This window comes from Pan paniscus, chromosome 18 (assembly GCF_029289425.2).
Source record: "Pan paniscus chromosome 18, NHGRI_mPanPan1-v2.0_pri, whole genome shotgun sequence".
In the NCBI taxonomy this organism is placed as follows: Eukaryota; Metazoa; Chordata; class Mammalia; order Primates; family Hominidae; genus Pan; species Pan paniscus.
In genome coordinates, this window is record NC_073267.2 from 33,576,083 (window position 1) to 33,599,324 (window position 23,242).

At 52.5% G+C, this 23,242-nt stretch overlaps 2 protein-coding genes across 3 annotated transcripts; one reads left to right on the forward strand and one right to left on the reverse strand.

The window, feature by feature from the left end:
- The first annotated feature begins 204 nt into the window (after positions 1-204).
- Positions 205-7,102, forward strand: MYL11 (myosin light chain 11). Of its 2 annotated transcripts, XM_063597558.1 has the most exons (8): positions 205-2,134; positions 3,937-3,975; positions 4,932-5,024; positions 5,257-5,332; positions 5,535-5,639; positions 5,732-5,810; positions 6,765-6,813; positions 6,907-7,102. In XM_063597558.1, the coding sequence occupies exons 2-8, from the start codon at positions 3,973-3,975 to the stop codon at positions 7,009-7,011; spliced, it is 510 nt and encodes a 169-aa protein (XP_063453628.1). In that variant the 5' UTR covers positions 205-2,134; positions 3,937-3,972; the 3' UTR covers positions 7,012-7,102. The 2 variants fall into 2 exon arrangements, with proteins under 2 accessions (XP_063453628.1, XP_057155999.1); XM_057300016.2 differs by lacking the exon at positions 205-2,134 and having other exon boundaries at positions 3,660-3,975.
- Positions 7,103-7,247: 145 nt separating this feature from the next.
- SEPTIN1 (septin 1) lies at positions 7,248-17,317 on the reverse strand. Its single transcript, XM_063597532.1, has 12 exons — positions 11,860-17,317; positions 11,650-11,723; positions 11,400-11,490; positions 11,218-11,304; positions 10,886-11,009; positions 10,465-10,599; positions 10,253-10,370; positions 9,060-9,161; positions 8,570-8,669; positions 8,153-8,318; positions 7,721-7,811; positions 7,248-7,631 (listed from the first exon to the last, which is right to left on the reverse strand). Exons 1-12 carry the CDS (start codon positions 11,927-11,929, stop codon positions 7,545-7,547), a joined length of 1,245 nt encoding a protein of 414 aa, XP_063453602.1. The 5' UTR covers positions 11,930-17,317; the 3' UTR covers positions 7,248-7,544.
- Positions 17,318-23,242: the final 5,925 nt, after the last annotated feature.

The window sequence follows — 23,242 nt, forward strand, 5'->3', positions numbered from 1 at the left end:
CCAATGAAAAGGGGAGTAGGTGGTGGTCAAATTGACAGGCAGTGATGTCTATTTAGGCGGTGACAGACAGCATCCGCAGTCAATAGGAAGAGCTGAAGAATTCTTTAGGTCTCCCAAAATGGTCAGTAAGGAATGACAGCTGGGAGGAGGCGGGGCAAGCTAGAGATTAATTCGCCCCGTCAGCCAATGATCGTGTTCTCCCACCTTGGCCACAGGACAGGAAAATAGATAGCTGTCTCAGCCAATGGGAGCATCCAAAGGGCAAAGATGCTGCCAGCAGGCGGTGCCAGCCCAGGGATAGTCGGTGACAACCGGAGACAAGCCTTATGGGAGGGTGACAGCTGGGGACAGCACGGAGAAGGGGCGGGGGCATTAGTGCAGCCCTCAACCAATGAGTGCCGCGCTGCCCCCTCTCGAGTCCTTTCCGGGCCCCTATTCTTCGTTCAGCTCCTGAGTCCCCCACTCTGGTGGTCTGTGGGACCCTGAGCCCCACCACAGATCCAGTGCCCTGACCCAGTACTCTCATCCTTTACTCTATAATTCTCCGATCCCGGCCCCCTACTAACCCCAACACTCCAGGCCCAGGTGGCAATAGCCAGAGCCCCCAGATCCTATAAGCAACCCATATCTGTGCTTCACCCATTTCCTGCGGGAATCCCAACCTCCAAGTCCCTCTCCTCAGTTCCCATCTATCTGAGCTCCTCCCCAGAACCCAGGCTCCAGTTCCTCAGACCTTATCCCTCTGAGTACCCCCTCCATTTCTTCTAGTGGGGATCTCAAACCCCAAATCCATGAATCCCTAATACCATGAACTCCCCATATGTGTGTTACTATTCTTTTGGGGATCCAAGGCCCCAGTCCCGTCAACCCCTCTCCCCTCACTGCCACATCCCTTTGTGCTCCTCATGTTCCACTGAGAATCCCGACCTCAATCTCATGAGCGCTCCAGGTTGTCCTTAGATCACAAGCATAAAGACCTGACGTTATGAGCTCCAACCTTCCAACTTCTAAACGCCCTCTTCTTTCTCTGACCCCCATATTCTGATTTCCATATAGCATCCACCATCCTGGAATTCCAGTGAGACCTAGCTCCCGACTTCTCAGCTCCTCCTTGGTTTCTGAGTTCTCTAAGGTCCCTCACTCCCAACTCAGCCCCATGTCCTGTCAATTCCCACTCAGTGTCTGATCTCCTTCTCCTCACCTTCCCCATCTCCCATTTGACCCAAGCTTCCTGAGCACTCCTCCCATTCCCCTTTTTGGAGTCCTCCTCCTCTCCCAGAACCCAGTAATAAGTGGGCTCCTCCCTGGCCTGGACCCCCATGGTAACCCTATAAGGCGAGGCAGCTGCCGTCTGAGGCAGGGAGGGGCTGGTGTGGGAGGCTAAGGGCAGCTGCTAAGTTTAGGGTGGCTCCTTCTCTCTTCTTACCGAGACAACAGGTGGCTGGGCCTCAGTGCCCAGAAAAGAAAATGTCTTAGAGGTATCGGCATGGGCCTGGAGGAGGGGGGACAGGGCAGGGGGAGGCATCTTCCTCAGGACATCGGGCCCTAGAGGGAGCGGGAGGAGAAGGAGATGATTGTCCTTGCCAACTTGGGGCTTCCTCAGCCACTATTTTTCCAGACTTCTGCTGCATGGAGGGGACTGGGTCACTGAGGCCCAGAGGGAGAAGAGAGGGTACATCAAAGTCACACAATCAGCCAAGCTGGCTCTTGGCCAGAATGAAGTGAGCTGCCACTGGCCATCAAGGCACCTCACAGAAAGTGACCAGCTGGCTGTCCTTTTAGGGTCTTTTCCTCCCCTCCTGAGTTCCAGCCTCCACACCAGTACCCAGAGAAAATATTCTAGACTCATACTAGATCACATCCTTCTTCTGCATGAAACCTTTCCAAGGTTCCCCAGGGTCTCCGTCCTGTGCCTGGCAAAGGCCCCTCAGGGGCTGGTCACCAGCCCCATCACAATTCTGGCCACCTGAACACTTCTGATCTTCCGCTCTCCAGGCCTTTGCTCAGGCCATGCCCTCCGCCCAGCACATCTGCTCCTCCACCTGCACCTGACTCCCTGGGCCTCGTGAAGCCACTCCCATACTCCTAGACAGAGCTGCTGCGCCCTCCACTTCTGGGCTCCTGACCAGCTCTGGTATGTCAGTTTCTGCATTCATTCCTGTCTCTATTAGTTATAAGGCAAGTTCTGTGGGATGGGAACTACATCTCCCTTTTACAGAGGGGAAACCAAGGCCCAGCACAAAACCTGAGACCACAAAGCATCTTGCCTCAAAAAATCCCTCTTGGCTCGGCGCGGTGGCTCATGCCTGTAATCCCAGCACTTTGAGCACTTTGGGAGGTCGAGATGGGTGGATCATCTGAAGTCGGAATTCGAGACCAGCCTGGCCAACATGGTGAAACGCCATCTCTACTAAAAATACAAAAAATTAGATGCCGGGCACGGTGGCTCATGCCTGTAATCCCAGCACTTTGGGAGGCCGAGGCAGGCAGATCACAAGGTCAGGAGATCGAGATCATCCTGGCTAACGCGGGGAAACCCCATCTCTACTAAAAATACAAAAAAATTAGGCGGGCGCGGTGACACGCGCCTGTAGTCCCAGCTACTCGGGAGGCTGAAGCAGGAGAATCACTTGAACCCGGGAGGCGGAGGTTACAGTGAGCCAAGATCACGCCACTGCACTCCAGCCTGGATAACAAAACGAGACTTCATCTCAAAAAAAAAAAAAAAAAAAGTAGCTGGGCATGGTGGCGGGTGCCTGGAATCCCAGCTACTCAGGAGGCTGAGGCAGAAGTATCGCTTGAACCCAGAAGGCGGAGGTTGCAGTAAGCCGAGATCGCACCATTGCACTCCCACCTGGGCGACAAGAGCAAGACTCCATCTCAAAAAAAAAAAAAAAAAAAGAAAAAAAAAAATTCCCCTCTCCTTGAAGGGAGGTAGGAGACCCACCTGATCCCTCAGCTTCCACAGATGGCTCTTTCTCACCACCCTCACACTTACACACACTTGACTATGAACTCCACCATGTGGGGGTGGAGGGATTGTGTCTGCCAAAGTGCATCCACAAAGCCCAGCCTAGCACGTGGCACACTGTGTGTGTTCAATACATGTTTACTGGGTTTATTTTATTAATTTAAAATAGAGACGGGGGCCAGGCGCAGTGGCTCACACCTGTAATCCCAGCACTTTGGGAGGCCTAGGTGGATGGATCACCAGGTCAGAAGATTGAGACCACTCTGGCCGACATGGTGAAACCCTGTCTCTACTAAAAATACAGAAAAAAAAAATTAGCCTGGCTTCGTGGCACACCTATAATCCCAGCTACTCGGGAGGCCAAGATAGGAGAATCACTTGAACAGGGGAGGTGGAGGTTGCAGTGAACCGAGATCACACTACTGCACTCCAGCCTGGGAGACAGAGCGAGACTGTCTAAAAAAAAAAAAAGGGAGACAGGGGTCTCACTATGTTGCCCAGGCTGGTCCTGAACTCCTGGCCTCAAGCAATCCTCCCGCCTCAGCTTCCCAAAGTGCTGGGATTACTGGTGTGAACCACTGCACCCAGACATTTACTGGGTTTAAATCTGAGCCCACCCCACTCAGGGGTACAGGATCTGGTTCATTTATCTCCCAGAATGATGCCTTGGGTTGCGTCCCCTCTAAACTCTGGCACATTCCAGCCCCTCTTTGGGAGAAAGAACATCCCTTCTTGCCCAGGCCCTAGTGAGACATGCATCGCAAGACATGCTCCCCCCTTCCTCCCCCCTGGGCTCCAGCTGCTGCCAGCCCTCCAAGAAAGGAGAGGCCCTGAGTTGGGCTATTTTGGTATCTGGGGTGGGCACCCGCAGGGCTAAGGTTACCTTGGTATGTTAAGGGCTCCCTGGGGCAGGACTATATAACCCCAGAGGGACTGCCCCATGCTGACTCCTTGCTTCTTTCCAGCCGGAGCCGCTGCCTTGCCCCCCGGAGACTGAAGACATGGTGAGTGAGAATCCTCCAACCCCTGCCCAGATCCCTTAGACCTCAGGGCAGCCTCACCCTTTGAAAGAAAGTAGCTGGTTCCCAGTCCAACAAAAAGTTAAAAGGATGCTCATCTCTTTCTCGGCATCACTGATAGAAAACAGACTGTGTGATGGCCTAAAGGATCCAATCAATGATAATCCGCCCAGACATTCAACTCACAGGGACCCAGTCCCTCTCAAAGCCTGATCCATTCGTTCTTGTACTCCATCTTCCTAGGGCCCTCTGGCACCAGCCAGGCAATAACTCCCATCCCATTTTACAAATGAGAAAGTAGAGGCTCAGGCCAGGTGCTGTGGTTCACGCCTGTAATCCCAGCACTTTGGGAGGCCAAGGTGGTTGGATCACTTGAAGCCAGGAGTTCGAGACCAGCCTGGCCAACAGGCGAAACCCCGTCTCTACTAAAAATACAAAAATTAACTGGGCATGGTGGTGCATGCCTGTAATCCCAGCTACTACGGAGGCTGGGGCATAAGAATCACTTGAACCCGGGAGGCAGAGGTTGCGGTAAGCCAAGATCGCAGCACCGCACTCCAGCCTGGGTGACAGAGCAAGACTCTGTCTCAAAAAAAAAAAAAAGAAAAGAAAAGTAGAGGCTCAAACAGGGCAAATGAGTGGCTGGGGTCACACAGCAAGTCTGAGGCTCAGAGGAGCTAGGCTCAGGACACTGAGAAGATAAGGAAGCTTCCACCCATTGTGGGGGATGGAGAGTTGGAGACCCAGGAGCCACAGATGGGAATTTGGGGAATGCAATCAAAGCAAGCCCCCTCAGCAAAGAGGTCCCAAGGAAGGGGAGACTCAGGCCAAAGGGCTGCTTTAGGAACAGGGACTCGAAGAATTCTGAATCTTAATCCATTGCCCCCAGAGAGGTGGAGGGACTGGTCCATGGGTCCCTTTGTTCAACCCTCACCCTCCAGGCACCCAAGAGGGCCAAGAGAAGGACAGTAGAGGGCGGAAGCTCCAGCGTCTTCTCCATGTTCGACCAGACTCAGATCCAGGAGTTCAAAGAGGTGGGTGAGGGGACGGGGAAACTGGAAGGCTGACCAAAAGCAACCCTGCTGGCCCTCTCCCTGGAATGTGCACCTGCTTGAAGGAGGGGAAAGGTTTAGAATTCCTTCCTCCCCTCTCTGCTTGGGGTGGAAGAGGACAGTTGGCTGAGAGCCAGCATCTGATCCTCCTGGGGTAGGGATGCTGAGGCTGGGCCATGGGGGACCTAACCCTCCCCACCACGGCCCTCCCCAGGCCTTCACTGTGATCGACCAGAACCGTGATGGTATTATAGACAAGGAGGACCTTCGGGACACCTTCGCAGCCATGGGTGAGCCCCCTACCCCCAGGTGGGAATATTCAAGGCTGCAGAGTCTAGGAAATTCAGTGGCCTTGGGTTCCAGCCCTGTCAGCTCCACCTTGGGCCTCAGTCTACCCAGCTGAAAAATGAATGGGATCAGCTGAATTAGTGGGAAGCGCAGGCCTGGCCCCAGGAGCCTGCTCCAGCCCATGCTTCCCCCAACCCCCTCCAGGCCGCCTCAATGTGAAGAATGAGGAGTTGGATGCCATGATGAAGGAAGCCAGCGGTCCCATCAACTTCACCGTCTTCCTGACCATGTTCGGGGAGAAGCTCAAGGGTGAGTGGAGTGTCCTGGGTCCAAGGCCCCGGCTGCCGTTTCCCAGACCCTTCAGGGACCCATCAGCTTCATGTGCCCTCTGACCCCCACAGGTGCCGACCCTGAGGATGTGATCACCGGAGCCTTCAAGGTCCTGGACCCTGAGGGAAAGGGCACCATCAAGAAGAAGTTGTAAGCATCGGCTCCCCCACCCTTCCGACCCTTCCCCCACTCCACCAGCTGCTCCCACACTGACAGCCTCCTTAAATTTCTACCAAGACTGGGCCCTGTGGCTCAGGCCTATAATCCCAGTGCTTTGGGAGGCAGAGGCAGGAGGATTTACTTGAGGACAGGAGTTTGAGATCAGCCTGGATAACACAGCATGACCCTGTTTCTAAAAACTTAACTAAAAAATTCGTGGGCTGGCCGGGCACAGTGGCTCATGCCTGTAATCCCAGCACTTTGGGAGGCCAAGGCGGGCGGATCATGTGAGGTCAGGAGTCCAAGAACAGCCTGGCCAACACGGTGAAACCCCGTCTACTAAAAATACAAAAATTAGCTGGGCGTGGTGGCGGGCGCCTGTAGTCCCAGCTACTAGGGAGACTGGGACATGAGAATCGCTTGAACCCTGGAGTCGGAGGTTGCAGTGAGCCAAGATCATGCCACTGCCCTCCAACCTGGGCGACAATAGCAAAACTCCGTCTCCAAAAAAAAGAAAAAAAAAAAATTCGCGGGAGTGGTGGCAAACACCTATAGTCCCAGCTACTCCGGAGGCTGAGGCAGGAAGATCCCTTGAGCCCAAGAGTTCCAGGTTGCAGTGAGCCGTGATCAAACCACTGCATTCCAGCCTGGGCGACAGGGTGAGACCCTGTCTCAAAACAAACAAAAACCCAAAAATTCCTACAAAGGGTTAGGCACTGCCAGAGGTAAGGGAGTAGTTAAGATTGTGGTAATGGGCGGTAAGATTGCATTTTCACAGCAAATGTGGGCGGAGAGGGCAAAAGCGAGTGTCTGGGAGGCCAATGAAGGAAGTAGAGTGACCTGGGTTTTCAGGGGAGGCTGGGGCTGGCATCGGGGATGAGGTGCGAGGGAGTGGAAAGGAACCAGGAACCCAATCGCAACTCCCCTTGTGTCACCTCTCTCCAGCCTGGAGGAGCTGCTGACCACGCAGTGTGACCGCTTCTCCCAGGAGGAGGTGAGTGGGGACCGGGGCGGGGCCGGAGCAGCAAAGGGGCTGGGGCCGGGGAGACTAAGGGCCTGTGCGAGACGCCCCTACGTCTTTCCCCAGATCAAGAACATGTGGGCGGCCTTCCCCCCCGACGTGGGCGGCAACGTCGACTACAAAAACATCTGCTATGTCATCACGCACGGCGACGCCAAGGACCAGGAGTAGGGGCCCCCGCGGGCCTCCGCTGCCCGACGCTTCTGTTCGGCCCGACCTCCACCCCGGCTCCCAATAAAATTTAACTGATCTTTGTTTCTTATGGGCGGCGCCTTCAGAGTGTCTGCGCGAGGGCCTCAGGTGGGAGCGCCCCACAAATGAATGGATGCGGCCTGGAGGCCTGCGGGGGTCGGCCCCACAATCTACGCCCGCCGCCTTTTTCCGCAAGGAAGGAGAAGGCTCGCGTGGCCGCGGGAAGCTCAGTTTTTATTGAAGACAGAGTCTGGGAGAAGAAGGGGGACTCCGGAAGACAGTGATGCGGTCGGAGATTGTGCAGGCCCCGGGCCGGGAAGTGGGCGGTGTCTGGGTGGGCGGGACCAGCGCCGGGGCGGGGCTACGGACTCAGGCTGGGAGAACCTCCCCCTAGCCCGCGCGAGGGCGGCACCCGCGGAGGTCCCGGGGGGCGCTGGGCAGTGTGGGGCGCGGGGATTGGACAAGAGGCCGACTGAAGGCGGAGCCGAGGTAAGGCCGGGCGGGGCGTGGCCTCAGAGGGCGTCTGACTGCTCGCCCTGGGCCTGGCTCTGCTGCATTTGGGCCTGCATCTTCTCCAGCATCTCTTGCATGCGGCGCAGCTGTGCAGGGCGAGATTGCAGGCGGTGACCTGGCGAGGCCAGAGGGGGACCTGGGGCATCGGTCGGGGGGAAGCGAGGTGCGTGCTCACCTCTTCGTCTTTCTCGCGGATCAGCTTCTCGGTGTCCGCCAGAGGCAGCATGGGCAGCGGGATCTCCGTGGCGCTCTGGCGGGAAAGCTTACTGCGGGACAGTGGGAAGGGGACAGGAATCAGGAGCGGGACCTGAGGTTGTGGGTGAGGCCCAGGAGGCAGGGCCTGGGGCGAGGTTGGGGTCTAGGAGGCGGAGCCAGGTCCTTGAGGTTAGGGCCGGAGGCAAAGCGGGTGGGGAGAGAGGGGGAGAGGGGGAGAGGGGGAGAGGGGGAGAGGGGGAGAGAGGGAGAGAGGGAGAGAGGGAGGGAGGGAGAGAGAGAGAGGTCTGAGTGGTGAAGGCGGAGTCACGGGTGGTGGGGACGAGGCCTCAGGGCGGGGTCATGGGTGAGGCGGGACCTTGGAGGCTCCGATACTGTCCGCCCCGGGTCTCACCTGCGGCTGGCTCGATCGCGAGCCCCAGGCCGGGCCAGGCTCTGTAGGCAGCGGGCCCGGTAGCCCTCGTAGAGCAGATCGTGCGTCACCTCTTTCAGGTCCTGCAGGTGTGTCTGCACCAGCATCCGTCGCAGGTTCAGGAAATCGCAGTGATGTGGGTTCTCCACTGGAGGGGGGGCGGCGCGGACCAGCGAACGTCAGGGAGTTTCGGGTCCAACCCACCCGTAAGGGTCGGGTCTACAGGAAAGTCCTGCTGCCACTCTAGCGGAGGGTCCGCGGTCTGCAGCCCAGCGACCCCCCTTTCCTCCTAGGATCCCCTGGGACCAAAGCCCACCCCAACTTCACATGTTGAGTGCGCCTGACCCAGAGGCCCCGGGCTCCCTGCTGGCCTTAGGACCCCTGCCTGGCCTCACTCACCCTCCACGGTCCCCCAGGAGTAGCGGCGTCCCCTCACCGGCCGGTTCCCGCCATCCCTCACCACCTCGCATGATCCCACGACTGCAAAAGGGATGCTTTCCTGGAGGGCAGGGGGCAGGGGTTCACCATTGGCTCACACGGCAGAAACTTTCTCTTTCCCAGCTTCAATCTCCACACCCGCCTCCTCTGCTTCCTGCCCCTTCTTTTTTTTTTTTTTTTTTTTTTGAGACAGGGTCTCACTCCATTGCCCAGGCTGGAGTGTTCAAGTGATTCTCCTGCCTCAGCCTCCCGAGTAGCTGGAATTACAGGCGCCCACCATCACACCTGGCTAATTTGTGTATTTTTAGTAGAGGTGGGGTCTCGCCATGTTGCCCAGGCTGGTCTGGAACTCCTGACCTCAGGGGATCCTCCCGTCTCAGCCTCCCAAAGTGCTGGGATTACAGACGTGAGCCACCGTGCCCGGCCTGCCTTCCTTCTTTGTTTCCCACACCTTCATCTCTGCATCCTGCCTCTTGAAGTCTTCATCTTCATCAGAGTCACATTCGGGGAACTGGTAGATGTGGATCTCCTCTTCCTTCAACTGATCCCGGATCTCAGGGGAAACAGATATAGAGACAGTGTGAAACGGGCCACAATGACAGACATTTCATGACCAGAGACAGTGAGACACAGAGACACTGGGTGGTCAGAGACAGAGAGAAAGACATGAAAGACAGAGATGGGGAGAGATGGACATACAGGAAGACAAAAACAAAATCTCAGAGACATAGATGGTGAGAAACACAAGATTCTAAGATGGGGCAGACATTAAGAGACCAGGAGAAGCCTGGGCAATATAGCTAGATCCCATCTCTACAAAAAATATACACATATATTTTGAAACAAGGTTTCACTCTATCACCCAGGCTGGAGTCCAGTGGCTCCATCTTGGTTCACTGCAGCCTCAACCTCTCAGGTTCAGGTGATCCTCCCATCTCAGCCTCCTGAGTAACTGGGACTACAAGTGCACACCACCACACCTGGCTAATTTTTGTACTTTTTGTAGAGATGGGGTTTTACCATGTTGCCGTGGCTTGTCTTAAACTCTTCAGCTCAAGCAATCCACTGACCTCAGCCTCCCAAAGTGCTGGGATTAACAGGTGTCTGCCACCAAGCCCAGCCAAAAAAATATTTTTTATGTTAGCCAGGCATGGTGGTGTTCATCTATAGTCCCTGCTACTCAAGAGGCTGAGGCAGGAGGATCACTTGCGCCTACAAGTTCGAGGCTGCAGTGAGCTATGATCTTGCCACTGTACTGCAGCCTGGGCCACAGAGTGCGACTCTATCTAAAAAAAAAAAGAGAGAAAGAGAGGCCGAGAGAGATATAGGCAGAAACAGTGGGAAAGGGCTCTGAAGACACGGGGTGGGGGCCAGAGGGAAGTCACTATGTTCTCATGTCTATGCTCCTGCCCTCAAATAGGCCTCAGCCAGGCATCTAGCCCAGGGGCTGCATATGTAGCCTATTTTGAGCCTTCAGAGACATGGCTATGCTGGCGGCTTACCACCCGCCTTCCTCAGAAGCTTCTCCTACAATCTAGCCTGATGCACCATGCTCCAGAAAGGCCACTTCAAGATCAAAGAAGTCTAAGCTGAAATCAGGTTTGGCCTCACATGGGGTCAAAGGTCAGAGGTCATCACTCACACCTTCCGCTTGAGGGCCTGGGTTTCCTGGGGCATCAGAGCATCTGCTTTGCCAATGACTGGGATGATGTTGACTTTCTCGTGTACTGCCCGGAGGAAGGCCACATCTAGGGGCCGGAGCCTGCACCCAGGGATTGGTCATTGCCCAGCCTCAGGGGGCAGAGACCCCCCAGCCCTCCCTAAATGCCCCAGCCCCCAGGATCCCCCCACCAGACCCCCGGCCGAAGGGCGAGATGAAGTAGAGGCAGCAGTGGACTCGGGAGTCCTGGATGTTCTTCCGGTTCAGGCCACTCTCATCCCTAAGGTACTGCTCAAATTGCTCCTCGATGAATTTCACCACCGGAAGCCAGCTGGGTGTGGGGAGAGGATGTGAGGTCAGAGATCAAAGGCCAGAGGGCAGGGGGCAAGGCTAGCCAGGACTGTGGGAGTAGAATGTCATTTCTTTGGCTCCCTCCAAAGACATTAAGGGGAACTGGTGGGGGCCTAGGTGAGTCATCAAGAAGCACAGGGACCCAGTGGCCCTCTGAAACAGACACCACCTTTTGAGATAGGGAGCCAGCACAAACCAGTCCTGTAACTCTCCAGGGAGTTGCCACTGTGAAAGGCTGAGCCTCTGTCCCCTTTCCTCTTCCTCACCAGTCAGAGCAGTCCACTGAGTCCCCAAAGCCAGGTGTGTCCACAAGGGTCAGCTTCACTTTCACACCCCCTTCCTCAATCTCTACGCCCCGGCGCTCAATGGCCAGGGTCTGTGTCAAGCGAGCTGTGGGATGGGGGAGAGGTCAGGGATCCGGGGAGGCTCTGAGGCAGAATTAATTTCCTTTGTCAATATCACAGTTGCCTGCACCCATTTCCCAGGGGAGGAAAGTCTCAGAAAAAAGCAGTCAACTACCTGAGTCCCCAGATGGAAAAGACTAGGGTGTAACCTGGGGACAGGGGCTACTGCCTCGAGAGGGTGGGGAGGGTCTTACCACTGGCCTCTGGCACCTGGCGATCCTCATAGAGGTTGGTGAGGAAGAGGCTGTTGATGAGGGTGGATTTCCCTAGGCCTGACTCCCCTGTGGACAGAACAGGCCCAACTGGTCAGGGGAGGGGACAGCCAGGGTCTCCTAAGGACATCCCCTCCGCAGTTCCCTCTCCAAAACCCCCAGACCTGCCACCATTAGCGTGAAGTCAAACCCCTTCTTGACAGACTTGCGGTGCAGCTGATTGGGGAGGGCAGCAAAACCCACGTACTCCTTGTCCTATGGATGGGGGTGGACAATATGAGGCTGCTGGCAATGGCAGGCAGGGTCCCCAGGATCACTTGAGTTCCTGGGCTAGGAAGAGTCAGTGGGGTCTGGGGACCCCAGGCATGGGGGCTGGGGGCCGAGATGCCCAGGTTTCTGGGTGTAAGGACTCACCATGACTCCGCCAGCCATCACTGCACCTGCCGTCTCTCCCCACTTCCTCTGGTGGGGCAGGAAGCTGAGTGCGGCTAACAAGGGGGCGGGCAGAAGAGGCAGCTGAGATGCTCAAACTGGCCCAGTCCCAGAGAGGTGGGGAAGGCCAAGGCCAAGAACACCTGGGGTTACCACCTCCTGAACCCCTTTGCCCATCACCTGTCTACGTACCTTCAACCCTCCATCCTTCACACATCTGGATTCCAAGTCCCACTGTAGCTCCATCATCGTGGTGAGACATGGGGTATGTGCAGAGAGGAAGGAAGTGGCTCCCTTTGTTAGCAGGGGAGATGAAGGTTTTGATGAGCTGATTAGAAAACAGTTCCCAGGACGGGCAAGGTGGCTCTCGCCTGTAATCTCAGCACTTTGGGAGGCAGAGGAGGGAGGACAGCTTGAGCCAAGGAGTTCCAGACCAACCTGGGCAACAGAGGGACGTGCCCCTCTACCATCTCTACAAAACATTAAAAAATTAGCCAGGCATGTTGGTACAATCCTGTAGTCCCAGCTACTGGGGAGGCTGAGGTGGGAGGATTGCATGAGCCCAGAAGATCAAGACTGCAGTGAGCTGTGATCACACCACTACACTCCAGCCTGAGCAACACAGCAAAACCCTGTTTCTTTTTCTTTCTTTCTTTTTTTTTTTGAGACGGAGTCTCGCTCTGTTGCCCAGGCTGGAGTGTAGTGGCGCCATCTCGGCTCACTGCAAGCTCCACCTCCCGGGTTCCCGCCATTCTCCTGCCTCAGCCTCCAGAGTAGCTGGGACTACAGGCACCTGCTACCGCGCCTGGCTAATTTTTTTGTGTTTTTAGTAGAGACGAGATTTCACCGTGTTAGCCAGGATGGTTTCGATCTCCTGACCTCGTGATCTGCCCGCCTCAGCCTCCCAAACTGCTGGGATTACGGGCGTGAGCCACCATGCCAGGCCAATGCTGTTTCAAAAAAAGAAAAAGAAAAAAGTTCTCATGGTTTAAGTGGACCAGAAGCCATGATGGGATTGGGAGTGGGTGAAGCCATACATTTTCCAGCTCAGACAATGGATTCATAAAAGGACTCCAGGTCTTTGGACACCACTGCCTGAGAGATTTTCCTTCAGAATCCTGGCCAAAGAACTCCACTGCTCAAAATCCTTCAGGAACTCCCCAGTAACTCAGAGTCAAGTCTGAATTCTGGCCTGACTGCCAAAGCCTCCCTCAGCTGGCCTCATCACCCCATCTCTCACTCTTCCAAACGTCCTTGGCTCTCTACCCACATTGAGCTTTTCCTTTTTCTGAATCAGTTAAACTCTTCCTCATCCTTCAAGTGTTTCTTTCCAAGGGCTCTGCCTCTATGCAATCTCTCCACCTACCCTAGGCAGGGTCATTGTCCCTCCTTCAGATTCCCAGCACCTGGCTGGCGTGGTGGCTCACACCTGTAATCCCAGCACTTTGGGAGGCCGAGGTGGGTGGATCACTTGAGGCCAGGAGTTCAAGACCAGCCTGGCCAACATGGCGAGACCCTGTCTAGCAAAAATACAAAAATTAGCCAGGCATGGTGGTGCGTACCTATAATTCCAGCTACTTGGGAATCTGAGGCAAGAGAATTGCTTGAGCCCAGGAGGTGGAGGTTGCAGTGAGCAGAGATTGCACCGCTACACTCCATCCTGGGCAACAGAGCAAGACCCTATCTCAAACAAACAAACAAACAAACAAATCTACCTCAGGACCGCTGTGGTGGCTCACACCTGTAATCCCAGCACTTTGGGAGGCTGAGTCGGGCAGATCACGAGGTCAAGAGATTGAGACCATCTTGGCCAACATGGTGAAACCCCATCTCTACTAAAAATACAAAAAATTAGCTGGGCATGGTGGCATTGCCTGTAGTCCCAGCTACTCAGGAGGCTAAAGCAGAATTGCTTGAACCCAGGAGGTGGAGGTTGCAGTGAGCCAAGATCGTGCCACTGCACTCCAGCCTGGTGACAGAGCAAGACTCCGTCTCAAAAAACAAAAAACAAACAAACAAAAATGCTACTTAATACCATCTAGGGACTGTTAAGAATCTGGAAAGGGGGGCTGGGTGCGGTGGCTCATGCCTGTAATTCCAGCACTTTGGGAGGACAGGGCAGTCGGATCAATTGAGGCCAGGAGTTCGAGACCAGCCTGGCCAACATGGTGAAACCCCCGTCTCTACTAAGAATACAAAAATTAGCCAGGCATGGTGGTGCACGCCTGTAATCACAGCTACTAGGGAGGCTGAGGCAGGAGAATTGCTAGAACCTGAGAGGCGTAGGTTGCAGTGAGCCAAGATCCTGCCACTGCACTCCAGCCTGGGCGACAGGGCAAGACTCCGTCTCAAAAAAATAAATAAGTAGGCCAGGCGCGGTGGCTCATGCCTGTAATCCCAGCACTTTGGGAGGCTGAGTCAGGCAGATCACCTGTGGTCAGGAGTTCGAGACCAGCCTGAGCAATATGGAGAAACCCTGACTCTACTAAAAATACAAAATTAGCAGGGCGTGATGGCGCATGCCTGTAATCCCAGCTACACGGGAGCTGAAGCAGGAGAATCACTTGAACCTGGGAGGCGAAGTTTGCGGTGAGCTGAGATTGTGCCATTGCACTCCAATCTGGGCAACAAGAGCAAAACTCTTTCTCAAATAGTAATAATAATAATAATAATATAAATAAATAAATAAATAAATAAATAAGCAAAGGGCAGGGATCATGTTACCTCTCAGCACTCCACCACCGGCCTTCCTCCTGCATCTCTCACCAGGTTGAGCATCTCTACGGTCTGAGTTAAAATTCTGAAATCAGCTGGGTGTGGTGGTTCACACCTGTAATCCCAGGACTTGGGGAGGCCAAGGCAGGCAGATCAGAAGGTCAGGAGATCGAGACCATCCTGGCCAACATGGTGAAACCCCGTCTCTACTAAAAATACAAAAATTAGTTGGGTGTGGTGGCGCGTGCCTGTAATCCCAGCTACTTGGGAGGCTGAGGCACAAGAATCACTTGAACCCAGGAGGCACAGGTTGCAGTGAGCCAAGATCACACCACTGCACTCCAGCCTGGCGACAGAGCAAGACTCTGTCTCAAAAAAAAGGAAAAAAAACTTTCTGAACTCCTCCCACTCTCACTCCCCACAAGTGTTTCCAGTGAGTTTCCAATTCCCACCTATCCTTCAGAAAAATTGGTCCCCTTTTCTTCACACTCTCCATGCCATTAACTTGCTTTGGGTTCAGACCCTAATCAACTCTTCTCTGAGTTATTCAACAGCCTTTGACAGAATAACATGTTTAAAGGAAAAAAAAAAAAATGTTGGGCGTGGTGGTTCACGCCTGTAATCCCAGTGCTTTGGGAGGCTGAGGTGGGAGGATTGCTTGAGGCTAGGAGTTCAAGACCAGTCTGGTCAACATAGCAAGACCCGATCTGTATTAAAAAAATAAATAAAAAAGAGGATAACATGTAGGCCAGGCAGTGGCTCATGTCTGTAATCTCAGCACTTTGGGAGGCCGAGGTGGGAGGATCACTTGAGGCCAGGAGTTTGAGACCAGCCTGAGCAACACAGTGAGATCCTGTCTTTACAAATTAAAAAAAAAAATTAGCTGGGCATCGTGGTGCACAATTGTTGTCCCAGCTAGTTGGGAGGTTGAGGCAGGAGGATCACTTGAGCTCAGGAATTTGAGGCTGCAATGAGTCACTGTGGTGTCACTACACTTTAGCATGGGTGACAGAGCGAGACCCTGTCTCAAAAAAAATACAAAATTTAGGATGACATATATTTATCTATTTATTGTACAACCAACACATGTTTTCATAGAAAAATTATAAAATGCAATTGAAATATAAACATTTAAATGTGGGCCGGGAGTGGTGGCTCATGCCTGTAATCCCAGCACTTTGGGAGGCTGAGGCAGGAGGATGGCTTAAGCTCAGGAATTCGAGACCAGCCTGGGGAACATGGTGAAACCCCACGTCTACAAAAAATACAAAAATTAGCTGGGCATGGTGGCATGCACCTGTGGTCCCAGCTACTCAGAAGGCTGAGGTGGGAGGATCGTCCAGTCTGTGTGACAGAGCCAGACCCTACCTCGAAAAAAATATATTTTTTAATGTGATATCACCATTTTTTTTTTCTTGAGATGGAGTTTCGCTCTTGTAGTTTCGCTCTTGTTGTCCAAGCTGGAGTGCAATGGTGTGATCTCGGCTCACTGCAACCTCCGCCTCCCGGGTTCAAGTGATTTTCCTGCCTCAGCCTCCCGAGTAGCTAGGATTACAGGCATGTGCCACCATGCCCAGGTAATTTTGTATTTTTAGTAGAGATGGGGTTTCACCATGTTGGTCAGGCTGGTCTCGAACTTCTGGCATCCCAAAGTGCTGGGATTACAGGTATGAGCCACTGCAACTGGCCTTTTTTTTTTTTTTTTTTTTTTTGAGACGGAGTCTCGCTCTGTCGCCCAGGCTGGAGTGCAGTGGCGCGATCTCGGCTCACTGCAAGCTCCGCCTCCCGGGTTCACGCCATTCTCCTGCCTCAGCCTCCCGAGTAGCTGGGACTACAGGCGCCCGCTACCACGCCCGGCTAATTTTTTGTATTTTTAGTAGAGACGGGGTTTCACCGTGTTAGCCAGGATGGTCTCGATCTCCTGACCTCGTGATCCACCCGCCTCGGCCTCCCAAAGTGCTGGGATTACAGGCGTGAGCCACCGCGCCCGGCCTTTTTTTTTTTTTTTTTTTTTTTTTGAGACAGAGTCTTGCTCTGTCGCTCAGGCCGGAGTGCAGTGGCACGATCTTGGCTCACTGCAAGCTCTGCCTCCAGGGTTCATGCCATTCTCCTGCCTCAGCCTCCCGAATAGCTGGGACTACAGGTGCCCACCACCATGCCTGGCTAATTTTTTTGTATTTTTAGTAGAGATGGGGTTTCACTGTGTTAGCCAGGATGGTCTCGATCTCTTGACCTTGTGATCCACCCGCCTCAGCCTCCCGAAGTGCTGGGATTACAGGCGTGAGCCACTGCGCCTGGCCTTTTTTTTTTTTTTTTTTTTTTTGAGACGGAGTCTCGCTCTGTCACCCAGCCTGGAGTGCAGTGGCGTGATATCAGCTCACTGCAAGATCCACCTCCTGGGTTCATGCCATTCTCCTGCCTCAGCCTCCCAAGTAGCTGGAACTACAGGCGCCCGCCACCAGGCCCGGCTAATTTTTTGTATTTTTAGTAGAGACGGGGTTTCACCATGTTAGCCAGGACGGTCTCGATCTCCTGACCTTGTGATCCGCCCGCCTTGGCCTCCCAAAGTGCTGGGATTACAGGCGTGAGCCACCGCACCCGGCCTTCTTTTTTTTTTTTTTTAAAGACAGTGTTTCGGCGGGGCACCATGGCTCACTCCTGTAATCCCAGCACTTTGGGAGGCCTAGGTGGGCGGTTCACCTGATGTCGGGAGTTCAAGACCAGCCTGGCCAACATGTTGAAATCCTGTCTCTACTAAAAATACAAAAATTAGCCAGGCATGGTGGTGCATGCCTGTAATCCCAGCTACTCGGGAGGCTGAGGTAGGAGAATCACTTGAACCCGGGAGGCGGAGGTTGCAGTGAGTGGAGATCGCACCATCGCACTCCAGCCTGGGGGACAAGAGTGAGACTTCCTCTCCAAAACAAAACAAAACCAAAAAAAGACAGAGTTTTCCTCGTCACCCAGGCTGGAGTACAATGGCGCGATCTCAGCTCACTGCATCCTCTGCCTCCTGGGTTCAAGTGATTCTCCTGCCTCAGCCTCCCGACTAGCTGTGATTACAGATGCCTGCCATCATACCTGACTAATTTTTGTATTTTTAGTAGAGACAGGGTTTCACCATGTTGTCCAGGCTGATCTTGAACTTCTGACCTCAGGTGCTCTGCCCACCTTGGCCTCCCAATCACTATCTTTCTATAACCCTATATTAGTATTTATCCTTCTCGTACGCCTATATATATGTATACACACTGTTTATATTTATAAAAACAGGGTCACATTATAACTTTGGAAACATGCTTTTGTTGCTTCATGTGTTCTCTACATCTTTTTTTTTTCTTTTTTGGAGAGGGAGTTTTTCTCTTGTTGCCCAGGCTAGAGTGCAATGGCGCGATCTCGGCTCACCACAACCTCCGCCTCCTGGGTTCAAGCGATTCTCCTACCTCAGCCTCCCAAGTAGCTGGGATTGATTACAGGCATGCACCACCATGCTTGGCTAATTTTTTTTGTATTTTTAGTAGAGATGGGGTTTCTCAATGTTGGTCAGGCTGGTCTCGAATTCCCAGTCTCAGGTGATCCACCCACCTCAGCCTCCCAAAGTGCTAGGATTACAGGTGTGAGCCACCACGCCAGGCCTGTTCTCTACATCTTTCTATGATACATGCACATGTACATTATCTGTTTTTGTTTTAGTTTTTGTGTTTGTTTTAGCTGGGACTACAGGTGTTCACCACCATACCCAGTTAAGCTTTTTGATTTTTAGTAAAGACAAGATCTTGCTATGTTGCCCTGGCTGGTCTTGAACTCCTGAACTCACACAATCCTCCCTTCTTGGTTTCCCAAAGTCCTGGGATTACAGCCACTGCACCAAGGTATATATTTTAAGCATTTGTACATATTAATGCCAGGCCAGGTGCAGTGGCAATAGGGCGAGACCTTGTCTCAAAAAAAACAACCACAGTCCGGGCGCGGTGGCTCATGCCTGTAATCCCAGCACTTTGGGAGATCAACGTGGGTGGATCACCTGAGGTCAGGAGTTCAAGACCAGCCTGGCCAACATGGCGACACCCCATCTCTACTAAAAAAAAAATACAAAAATTAGCCGGGCGTGGTGCTGCACACCAGTAATCTCAGCTACTCAGGAGGCTGAGGCAGGAGAATTGCTTGAACTCAGGATGCAGAGGTTGCAGTGAGCCGAGACTGCGCCACTGCACTCCAGCCTGGGCGACAGAGTAAGACTCTATCTCAAAAGAAAATTAAAAATAAAAATAAATAAAAATAAAAACAAAAACAACAACAACAAAAAGAAAACAACCCTGTAAAAAAGGCTCTTGTGGCCGGGCGTGGTGGCTCACGCCTGTAATCCCAGCACTTTGGGAAGCTGAGGCAGGCGGATCATGAGATCAGGAGTTCGAGACTAGCCTGGCCAACAAAGTGAAACTCTGTCTCTACTAAAAATACAAAAATTGGCTGGGCGCAGTGGCTCATGCCTGTAATTCCAGCACTTTGGGAGGCCGAGGCGGGCGGATCACGAGGTCAGGAGATCGAGATCATCCTGGCTGACACGGTGAAACCCCTCTCTACTAAGAATACAAAAAATTAGCCGGGCGTGGTGGTGGGCGCCTGTAGTCCCAGCTACTCGGGAGGCTGAGGCAGGAGAATGGCGTGAACCCGGGAGGTGTAGCTTGCAGTGAGCCGAGATTGTGCTACTGCACTCCAGCCTAGGCAACAGAGTGAGACTCCATCTCAAAATAATAATAATAATAATAATAATAATAATACAAAAATTAGCTGGGCATGGTGGTGCGTGTCTGTAATCCCAGCTACTTGGGAGGCTGAGGCAGAAGAATTGCTTGAACCTGGGAGGCGGAGGTTGTGGTGAGCCGAGATCGTGCCACTGCACTCCAGCCTGGGCAACAGAGTGAGACTCTGTCTCAAAAAAAAAAAAAAAAGGCTCTTGCTTGGTCATTGTGTTAAATGTAGAGTTTATATGAATTAACAGTGACACCATAGTCCATTTACATGCTTATTAATTCCAACTAATTATGGCAAATCATTCATATGATATTTGGGGCTTGTTTGCTTCGACAAAGGAAGGCAGTACCTTGAGTTTCATATAGGGCAGTGTGTGGTGGACAGCTCTCTTCCCATTTAGTAATTATTTAGTAATTTGGATTAGTTTTTTTTTTTTTTTTTTTTTTTTTTTTTAGAAACAGGGTCTTGTTCTGTTGCCCAGGCTGGAATGTAGTAGTGCGATCATAGGTTATTGCAGTCTTGAACACCTGGGCTCACTTCTGCCTCCCAAGTAGCTGGGACTATAGCTTTGCAACACCATCCCTGGCTAATTCTTTTTTCTTTTTAGAGATGGGGTCACTATGTTGGCCAGGCTGGTCCCAAACTCCTGACCTCAAATGATTCTCCTGCCTCGGCCTCCAAAGCACTGGGATTCCAGGTGTAAGCCACTATGCCCAGCCCGTATTAGTTCTTCTTCATCTTGCCATCATGTCTTCATAGTTACCTCTTCCCCTCCCCCTTGCATCCCTTGAGGGACTTCTATATCTTTAGACATTAATTCAAGTTCAGATCTAATAACTATAGGATTTGTCCTCTCAAAGTCAGAGTTAGGCAGCTCTGCAAATGAATATGGCAGGCATGCTGACCATTTATACCCTCTTCTATTTCCCAGCACAAATGCCCAGTACCTGATGGATACCCAGGAAATGTTTGTGGAACAAATGAATAAACTTACATTCTTTTTTATTTTTATTTATTTATTTATTTTGAGTCGGAGTCTCGCTCTGTCGCCCAGGCTGGAGTGCAGTGGCGCGATCTGGGCTCACTGCAACATCCCCTCCCGGGTTCACGTGATTCTCCTGCCTCAGCCTCCCGAGTAGCTGGGGCTACAGGCACCTGCCACCACGCCCAGCTAATTTTTTGTATTTTTAGTAGAGACGGGGTTTTTTTTTTTTTTTTTTTTTTTTTTTTTTTTTTTTTGAGATGGAGTTTTCTCTGCCGCCCAGGCTGGAGTGCAGTGGTGTGATCTCGGCTCACTGCAAGCTCCGCCTCCTGGGTTCATGCCATTCTCCTGCCTCAGCCTCCTGAGTAGCTGGGACTACAGGCGCCCGCCATCACGCCTGGCTAATTTTTTTTTTATATTTTTAGTAGAGACGGGGTTTCACCGTGTTAGCCAGGATGCTCTCGATCTCCTGACCTCGTGATCCGCCCACCTCAGCCTCCCAAAGTGCTGGGATTACAGGCGTGAGCCACCGCGCCAGGCCAGAGACAGGGTTTCAATGTGTTAGCCAGGATGGTCTCGATCTCCTGACCTCGTGATCTGCCCACCTTGACCTCCCAAAGTGCTGGGATTAGAGGCATGAGCCACTGCGCCCGGCCGAATAAACTTACATTCTATCTTCATCTTTCACTGCTTTCCTAATATGTAAACTCACAGCACATTAAAACGGAACTATTCTCTATTTTCCTCTCTGAAGATAGGTCATAATCCATAGTCATCTTTGGATCTCAAGCTTCTAGCACACATTAGGTTTTCTTTTATTTTTATTTTTTGAGACGGAGTCTCACTCTGTCGCCCAGGCTGGAGTGCAGTGATCTCTGCTCACTGAAACCTCTGCCTCCCGGTTCAAATGATTCTCCTGCCTCAGCCTCCTGAGTAGCTGGGATTACAGGTGAGAGCCACCACCTCCAGCTAATTTTTTTATTTTTAGTAGAGACGGGTTTTCACCATGTTGGTCAGGCTGGTCTCCAACCCCTGACCTCATGATCCGCCCGCCTCAGCCTACCAAAGTGCTGGGATTACAGGCGTGAGCCACTGCTCCTGGCAGTTTTTTTCTTTTCTTTTTTTTTTTTAAACAGAGTTTTGTTCTGTTGCCCAGAACGGAATGCAGTGGTGTGATCTCAGCTCACTGCAACCTCCGGCTCCCGAGTTCAAGCGATTCTCCTGCCTCCGCCTCCCGAGTAGCTGGGATTACAGGCGCGTACCACCACATCTGGCTAATTTTTGTATTTTTTAGTAGAGATGGGGTTTCACCATGTTGGCCAAACTGGTCTCGAACTCCTGACCTCAGGTGATTCACCTGCCTCAGCCTCCCAAAGTGTGGGGATTATAGGCGTGAGCCACTGATTCCAGCCTAAGGTTTTCTTTCTCTTTCCTTTTCTTTCTCCTTTTTTTTTGGCGGGGGGGTGGGGGTGGGATAGGGTCTTGCTCTGTCACCCAGGCTGGAGTGCAGTGGCATGATCTCAGCTCCCTGCAACTTTCACCTCCCGCGCCCAAGAGATCCTCTCACCTCAGCCTCCCAAGTAGCTGGGACTACAGGTGTGCACCACCACTCCCAGCTAACTTTTTTGTATCTTTTTATTTATTTTATTTTTTCCTGAGGCGGCGTATCGCTCTGTCGCCCAGGCTGGAGCGCAGCGGCGCGATCTCGGCTAACTGGAAGCTCCGCCTCCCAGGTTCACGCCATTCTCCTGCTTCAGCCTCCTGAGTATCTGGGACTACAGGCGCCCGCCACCACGCCCATCTAATTTTTTTGTATTTTTAGTAGAGACGGGGTTTCACTGTGTTAGCCAGGATGGTCTCAATCTTCTGACCTCGTGATCCGCCCACCTCGGCATCCCAAAGTGCTGGGATTACAGGAGTGAGCCACCGCCCCCGGTCCTGTATCTTTTTAGAGACGGGTTTTCACCATGTTGGCCAGGCTGGTCTCAAACTGCTGGACTCAAGAGACCTGCCCACCTCAGCCTCCCGAGGTGTTGGGATTACAGGCGTGAGCCACCATGCCTGGCCCATATTAGGTTTTCAATTAGTATGTGGCCCACTGTTTATTCAGCCCCCACTGCCTGGAGTTGTTCATTCAGCCCCCACTCCAGGCAGAGTCTGGACTTTGCCGAAATCAAACCAATTAGAGTAATAGCTGATACTTTTGCTAAGTGCTTTACACATATTCATCCTCAACCATCAAAGTTAGCTGTTATCATCCCTATTTTACAGTTTGGGAAACAGAAGCTTAAGTAACTTCCCTAAAGTCAAGTAGCAATTAAGTGACAAAGGCCAAGAACCACACTCTGCATAAATGGCTTTAAAGACAGTATCTGCAGCCACTGAACACTACAGAAGGTATCTCTGTGCGCTACACTCCTATAAAATTTTGTCCATACAGTCAATATAGAACCTGTCACACCATCTGACAACTCCATATCCTATTGGGCCAAGAGCTCCCTGAAGAGTTTCCTTATTTCCAGGGCCTAGGACAGTGTTTAGGTATTAGCTAGTGATCAATAGTTATGTGTTGATTTCTGGTCCCTGTTTCTGTCAGTGCTAACATCCATGCATGCCAGGCACACAGAGATTCATTACTACAAACTAGAACCCTTCCTGTTCTCCCACACTGTCGTGAATTGGTCCATATAACTTTTTTTTTTTTTTCTTGAGATGAAGTCTCGCTCTTGTCCCCCAGGCTGGAGTGCAATGGCACGATCTCAGCTCACTGCAACCTCCGCCTCTGGGGTTCAAGTGATTCTCCTGCCTCAGCCTCCCAAGTAGCTGGGATTACAGGTGCCTGCCACCACGCCCTGCTAATTTTTGTATTTTTAGTAGAGATGGGGTTTCACCATGTTGGCCAGGCTGGTCTGGAACTCCTGACCTCAAGTGAGCTCCTGCCTCTGGCTCCCAAAGGGCTGGGATTACAGGTGTGAGGCACCACACCTGGCCTTTTAAATTTTATTTATTTATTTTTTTGAGACGCAGTCTGACTCTGTCACCCAGGCTGGAATGCAGTGGCGTGATCTCGGCTCTTTCCAACCTCCGCCTCTCAGGTTCAAGTGATACTCCTGCCTCAGCCTC

Bases quoted from the DNA above. Each gene is read 5' to 3' on its own strand.
- MYL11 (XM_063597558.1), top strand. The intron at 5,333-5,534 runs GTGAGCCCCCTA...AACCCCCTCCAG, and splicing joins GGACACCTTCGCAGCCATGG to GCCGCCTCAATGTGAAGAAT. The intron at 6,814-6,906 runs GTGAGTGGGGAC...GTCTTTCCCCAG, and splicing joins ACCGCTTCTCCCAGGAGGAG to ATCAAGAACATGTGGGCGGC.
- SEPTIN1 (XM_063597532.1), bottom strand. From the start codon at position 11,929: ATGTCTCACCACGATGATGGAGCTACAGTGGGACTTGGAATCCAGATG. The intron at 11,010-11,217 runs GTAAGACCCTCC...CCCATCCCACAG, and splicing joins CCAGGTGCCAGAGGCCAGTG to CTCGCTTGACACAGACCCTG. The intron at 10,371-10,464 runs GTCTGGTGGGGG...CCCTGGGTGCAG, and splicing joins ATCTCGCCCTTCGGCCGGGG to GCTCCGGCCCCTAGATGTGG.